Here is a 7419-nt window from a genome sequence, read left to right as displayed (position 1 = left end):
TCGCTAATGCAGGTCTTAAAGAGCTGAACGCTTTTCGGGACTATGTGTGTTTTCAGACCAAAGAGGACAACTTGCAAGCCATTAAAGTTTGCAGTTGTAAGTGCTTTTGAAGTTTTTACTTTTACACAGAAATTTAGCGTTGCCCTTCGAGCAGTGAAAAGGGCAAGATACCACAATGGAGGTGTTAGGTGTTTTTCCCAAGTCTTGTTTTGCCTTGTGCAACCACTCATAGGCTAGAACACCTTGTAATCTTTAGAATGATCGACCCAAATGGCGTTGGTGTCTTTGGTGACTGCTTTGGTGCCTTCGGAGACGGCGTGTTTGGCCAATTCCTCCGGCAGCATGAGGCGGACGGCGCTCCGGATCTCCCTGGCCGAGATGGTGCGGCGCTTGTTGCAGTGAAAGAGGCTCGAGGCCTCGAAGGCGATGCGCTCGAAAATGTCGACAACAAAGGAGGTCATAACACTCACGGCCTTGGACGAGATCCTGGTGGAAGGGTGGAGCTGGGTCAGCCCCCTGCACAAGTGAGTGGAATAGCTCTGCTTGCAAGATTTCCTCCGTTTCTTGAGCGGCTTCTTGGTGATTTTAGTCAGCGACTGCTTCGATGTCTTGCGGGACGCACTGCCCTTCACCGCAGCCACCACCTCAGGCATTCTGCTCGACTTGGACCAAGGTTTTCAAGCTTGCTTTTTGCCAGTGATGTATATTACATACTGGTAAATGATATTTCCACCTGTGAACCATTAGCTTTTTATCTTCTTAATCATTTACACTCGTCAAGGATTACCCTTGAACTGAAAATAAACATGTATCTTATTGAAGCCATTTATTAGTTTCAGATTTACAATCTCAGTATGAATTTTTAGCGCAAGTTGCCATGGGGCATCAGCGTAGACTGCATGCTGAAAAGCTACTGTATGAAGGCACAACTTCCTGATTTGTTGGCATGAGTGATACCAGCTGAATCTAGCAAACTGGAAGCAGACTTTTTTTATTTACCCTTTTATTTCAGAATCATCCCAAACACTGGTGTTGCAGATAATAATTTGTTCTTTCTTTCTTTCCAATGTGCCCTTATTCTCTAGCATTTTCTCATTATTTCAATCTCTGGCAATGCCAGGAACATGATGAGAAAATGCACCACAAGTGCTGTGCTCTGAGGAAGAATTCCACTCGAAACGTTAACTCAGTCAGCGACTGCTTCGATGTCTTGCAGGACACACCGCCCTTCACCGCAGCCACCACCTCAGGCATTCCGCTCGACTTGGACCAAGGTTTTCAAGCTTGCTTTTTGCCAGTGATGTATATTACATACTGGTAAATGGTATTTCCCACCTGTGAACCATTAGTTTCATATCTTCTTAATCATTTACACTTGTCAAGGATTACCCTTTAACCGAAAATAAACATGTATCTTATTGAAGCCAAGAGGGAAATTTAAGTTGTTGCACAGTTCTTGAAATTCCTCCATGTGAATTTTCATGTCCAAAATTCCTTTGCCATTTTAACAGGTCATTTAACTCATTTAAATACATTTCTAGAGTGCAGCTCAAAAATAAACCTTATCCTTTCCTCTAAGTATTTGCAAACACTCCAATAGGTGATGGACCCACAGTGCAGTTAGGGAGAGAGTTCAGGATTTTGAACCAGTGAAGGAACGACGATATATTTCCAAGTCAGGTGTGTACTCTGAGGGGTGCTTGCAGGTGGCAATGTTCCCATCTGCCTGTTGCCCTTGTCCTTCTAGGCGGTTGAGATTGTGGGTTCCTTTAATAGTTGGTCTTTGAGTCATGGGATTTATTGCTGGAGATACTCTGGAAATGACTGTACAGACAGGAGTGAAGTCAAATTTGGGCAGCCCCATTCATCTTGATAACAAAGATGTTCTTCAGTAGGATGATGTGGTTGATGGTGTGAAAAGTAACAGAGAGATCAAAAAGGATGGACAGGATAGCTACATCAAAGTCACAGTAACAGAGGATGACATTTGTGACTTTGATGCAGAATCCTGATTAGAGAGATCCAAACAAATGTTATGTGTGAAGTTAGAACAGATTTGGGAGGTGAAAACTTATTCAATGGCATGACATTTGTGGTTGTAATGGTGGTGAAACTGTCAGTGCTCACCATCATTATTGTGTGAAGCCGGCAGCAACTTCTAGCATTCACAGTTGAATGCAGAAATTTGGAAGTTACAATCAGTGATACCCTCAACCTCCACAAGTTGTGCTGCTGCAGTCTACATTGATGAAAACAGAATCAGGGATATGATATGAATGTTAACTTTTTATGTACTATTCTCATTGTCTTATTGAATGAGATATAACTGAGATTTCAACAGAGTATCAAGTCAAACATACTGCTGAACAACCTCCCTGGCCTTGAAAAACTAATTTTACAAATGTAGTGTCATTTAAAATGTTGAAATTTGACTTATTTTAGAATTATAAATATAAATATACATTTAAAGCTTGTTTATTATTGTTTATTTCCTACCTTAATCCTATGTATTTCCCTATCTTTATTTTACCTCCTATAAAATGATTGAAAAGTGAATTATAATCTGTGCTTTTTATTTCCTGGTTTGATGGCTGTGAGCATCTTCAACCTGACAGCTCACTCTGCTTGCTTATCTGACTTCACTATTGTGAGATATCACGGCATCAGGACGGCATCAGATTGAAAGTCACATCTGAATAGGGGAATTTTTAAAAAAATCATTCATGGGATGTGGCTGTCGCTGGCTAGGCCAGCATTTAGTGCCCATCCCTTATTACGCTTGAGAAGGTGATGGTGAGCTGCCTTCTTGAACCACTGCAGCCCATGTGGTGTAGGTACACCCACAGTGCTGTTAGGGAGGGAGTTCCAGGATTTTGACCTAGCGGCATTGAAGGAACTGCAATATAATTCCAAGTCAGGATGGTGAGCGGCTTTGTGGGGAACATGCAGGTGGTGGTGTTCCCATCTATCTGCCACCCTTGTCCTTCTAGATGATAATGGCTATGGGCTTCGGCAGTGGAGGAAGCGAATATTTGTGGGTGTGGTGCCAATCAAGCGGACTGCTTTGATCTGGATGATGTCAAGCATCTGAAGTGTTGTGGGAGCTGCACTCATCCAGGCAAGAGGAGAGTATTCCATCACACTCCTGACTTGTGCCTTGTAAATGGTGGACAGGCTTTGGGGAGTCAGGAGCTGAGTTACCTGCTGCAGAATTCCTGGCCTCTGACCTGCTCTTGTGGGCATAGTATTTATATGGCTGACCAATTTAGTTTCTAGTCAATGGTAACCCCAGGATGTTGTTAATGGGGAATTCAGCGACAGTGATGCCATTGAATGTCTGAACCCCTCCCTGTCAACATCATGCTATCAAATCAATGCTATCTCTATAGCATAATCTTTTTGAGCAGCTTTGTTTGGTTTAGGTGAGGAAATAGAGGTTGAAGATGGGGCAGTAATTTGCAAGGGCTGAGGAGTCAAGTGGTCTCATTTACAGCACAGAAGGAGGCCAACAACCCATCGTGTCCACGCCAGTCGACAAAGATCTGACTACACTAATCCCATTTTTCATCACTTGGTCCATAGTCCTGGAGGCTATGGCAGCGCAAGTGAATATCTACATACTTCTTAAATGTTACTAGAATTTCTGTCTCAACCATGCTTTCAGGCAGTGGGTTCCAGACTCCCACTGCCCTCTGGGCAATAAAGTTTCTCCTCAATTCCCCTTTCAGCCTTCTACCTCTTACTTTAAATCTATGCCCCCGGTTATTGACCCTATCCACCCTATCTATGTCCCTCATAATCTTATGCACCTCTACCAGGTCTCCTCTCAATCTTCGCTGCTTCAAGGAAAACAATCCCAGCCTATCCAATCTTTCCTCATAGCTCAGACCCTCCAGATCAGGTAGAATCCTGATAAATCTCCTCTGCACCGTCTCCAGTGCAATCACATCCTTCCTACAATGTGGTGACCAGAACTGCACGCAGTACTCCAGTTGTGGCTTAACTAGTGTTTTATACAGTTCCAGCATAACCTCCTTGTTCTTCTATTCTCTGCCTCAGCTAATAAAGGCAAGTATCCAAATGCCTTTTTAACTGCCTTACCTACCTACCCTGCTACCTTCAGGGATCTGTAGAAATGCACACCAAGGTCCCTCTGATCTTCAGTAATTTCCAAGTTCCTACCATTCATAGTGTAATCCCTTGCCTTGTTTGCCCTCCCCAAGTGCATTACCTCCCATTTTTCTGGGTTGAATTCCATTTGCCACTGTTCTGCCCACCTGACCAGTCTAGTGATATCCTCTTGCAGTTTATGGCTATCCTCCTTATTATTTACCACCCTACCAATGTTCGTGTCATTCGCGAACTTCTTGATAATATCCCCTACATTTTAAGTACAAATCATTTACGTACACCACAAACAGCAAGGGCCCCACCACCGAGCCCTACAGAATCCCACTGGAAAAAACTTCCAGTCACAGAAACATCCCTCCACCATCACCCTCTCCTTCCTGCCTCTCAGCCAATTTTGGATCTAATGTGTCACTTTGCCTTGGATCCCATGAGCTCTTACTTTCTTGACCAGTCTGCCATAAGGGATTTTATCAAGAGCCTTGCTAAGGTCCATGTAGACCTCATCAAATGCATCACCCTCATCAACACTCCTGGTTGCCTCCTCAAAATATTCGATCAAATTTGTCAAACACGACATTGCATTAACAAATCCATGCTGACTATCCCTGATTATTCCGTGTCTCTCCAAGTGCAGGTATATTCTGTCCCTCAGAATTCTTTCTAGTAACTTCCCCACCACTGAGGTTAGACTGACTGGCCTGTAATTTCCTGGTCTATCCCTTCCTCCCTTTTTTTAATAATGGGACAACGTTAGCAGTCCTCCAGTCCTCTGGCACCTCACCTGTGGCCAGAGAGGATTTGAAAATTACTGCCTGGGCCCCTGATATCTCTTCCCTTGCCTCCCTCAACAGCCTGGGATACATCTCATCTGGGCCTGCAGATTTATCCACTTTTAAGGCTGCTAAACCTGCTAATACCTCCCCTCCCTCTAATTTCCTCTAACCTCCACCCTGATGTCTATACCTGTGTCGTCCTTTTCCATTGTAAATCTGCCCCAACAGCATTAGCAAACCTCTCCACGAGGATGTTGGTCCTGTTCCTGTTCAGATGTAATCCATCCAACTTGTATGTGTCTCACCAACCCCCGAAGTGGTCCCAATGCCCCAGGAATCTAAAGCCCTCCCTCCTGCACCATCTCTCCAGCCATGCGTTCATCTGCCCTATCTTTCTGTTCCTATACTCACTGCTGCGTGGCACCGGGAGTAATCTGGAGATTACATCTTTGAATTCCTGTTTTTCAATTTCCTACCTAAGTCTGCTTGCAGGACCTAATTTCTTTTTCTTCCTACGTCATTGATCCCAACATTGGCCACAATCTCTGGCTGGTCACCCTCCCCCTTCAGAATGCCTTGCAGCCGTTCTGTGACATCCTTGACCCTGGCACCCGGGAGGAGTCACGTCTATAGCCGCAGAAGCGCCTGTCTACTCCCGTCACTAATGAATCCCCTACCACGATTGCCCTTCCACACTTCTACCCACCCCCCCGCCACTGTGAGCAGCTGGACCACCCACAGTGCCATGGCTTTGGCTCTGATTGGCCACCACAGAGTAACCGTCACTCTCACCGTTTTCCAAGGCCAAGAAACAGTTTGCGAGCACGTTGCACTCGGGGGATTCCCTCAATACCTGCCAGGTCCCTTTCTTCTGTCTGGTGGTCACCCATTCCCTCTCTCTGCTTGTTCTTCCTTAAGCTGCGGGGTGACCACATCCCAAAGTGCGCTACCCACAAACGTCTCAGCCTCATGAATGCACCGTCATGCCCCCCAGCTGCCGCTCAAGCTCCAAAGCCCAGAGCTCGAGTTGCTCCAGTCGGAGGCACCTCCTGCACTCATGGTCACCCAGATCGCCAGGAGCATCTAGGATTTCCCACATAGCGCAGGACATGCAAATCACTGGTCTGAGCTCCCCAGACATATCTTAACTAAATAGAGTATGGACACTTGCTTTTATTTTACCCTCACTCCTACTTGAGTATAGATTAGATACTAGATCCTCTAGATAGACTAGATCCTCTAGGTGCTGCTGACTGCCTGTCACAGGGTCCTCCTCTCGCAATCTCCTCTAGGTGCTGCTGACTGCCTGTCCCAGTGGTGGCAGATTTGAACAGAAGGGGGACAGCATCTGAGGGGAGGGAACCATTTAATGCTGCAGCTCGTAGGAGAAACCGTAAAGGGAATTTAATGGTGAGCTAGTTAGTGGGGAAGGGGCTGTTAAAGAAGTGAAGAAAGGAACTTCATATGGATGGCTTAATATCTGAGATTGCACACCGTGATCTCACCTCATTATTTTTGTTTTAGGAATACTTTAATGAGGGAACATTTGCATTTCACAAACCTCTTGAGCTTTTAGTTCTACATTCACACTATTTTTTGAAACTGCAATATGTTTTATTAAGCCATTAAATGGTTGCGGGTACCTTCACAGATATATTTTTGGACTATCATTGTATATTTAGGCATAGCTAGTTTATGAACATGCATTCTGTTACAAGGCTTTGAATTCACTGTACATCCTGACTGCACAGTGCTTGCATGAGGAATGCATTACCTCACCAGGTTTAGACTGGGCACAGGGTAGGGACAAAGCACAAGGCACTTCATTTGGCCCTGGGTCTAGTTAGGCCTGCAGACAGTGGGGAGGAGTCATGCATCCTGGTGGTCATGTTGGCCAGCCTTAATGTCCCTCTTGGGCCAAGTGGGGCTGTGGCTGCTTTGAGAGCGGTTGCTTTGCTGCTAGCAACTCATGTTAAGATACGCTTACCCATCCCTAGATCCAATTGCATAAACCTAGAAAAATTGTGCCTTACAATTTTCTTATTTTTTAAATCAAGAACTTGCAGTGAATTTGAGCTCCTTGTAACGTTACAGAAGTAAATTTGACACAATGGTCATTATAATACCATTTTCATCAAAACAAGGTACAAAATCATCCTGCTTGTCAACTAAAATGTTCTTGGCTCTGGGCCGATTTATCAGAATAGACTGTGCTTTAATTATTTTCATTTAATTTGCAGATGTTGGTTGGGATTCCCCAGCTGGGTCAGAGGACTTGTTGGCAGTAATTTTATAATCTGCCATGGCTAATTTTTGCTCCTGGTTGGAATTAGCCTGTTTAAAGATTCCAGGGTTTTTGCCTCCTCTATGCTATTTTGAAGCCTAAATTGGGAGGCCGTGGGGCACAATGGGTAGGGTCCCTGCTTCCAAGCCAGAAGCTCTAGGTTTGAGTCCTACCCCAAGATTTGATCACCGTGGAAGGTGTGGTATGTGTTTGTGTTGTGGCCTAATGGGT

At 44.9% G+C, this 7419-nt stretch overlaps 1 protein-coding gene across 1 annotated transcript; it reads right to left on the bottom strand.

Moving 5' to 3' along the window:
- Positions 1-233: 233 nt before the first annotated feature.
- LOC121287034 (histone H2B-like) lies at positions 234-653 on the bottom strand. Its single transcript, XM_041204479.1, has one exon. It carries the CDS (start codon positions 651-653, stop codon positions 234-236), a length of 420 nt encoding a protein of 139 aa, XP_041060413.1.
- Positions 654-7419: the final 6766 nt, after the last annotated feature.

The sequence above is a fragment of the Carcharodon carcharias genome, chromosome 2 (assembly GCF_017639515.1).
Source record: "Carcharodon carcharias isolate sCarCar2 chromosome 2, sCarCar2.pri, whole genome shotgun sequence".
Lineage (NCBI taxonomy): Eukaryota > Metazoa > Chordata > Chondrichthyes > Lamniformes > Lamnidae > Carcharodon > Carcharodon carcharias.
This window is presented reverse-complemented; position numbering and strand designations above follow the sequence as displayed.

Bases quoted from the DNA above. Each gene is read 5' to 3' on its own strand.
- LOC121287034 (XM_041204479.1), bottom strand. From the start codon at position 653: ATGCCTGAGGTGGTGGCTGCGGTGAAGGGCAGTGCGTCCCGCAAGACA.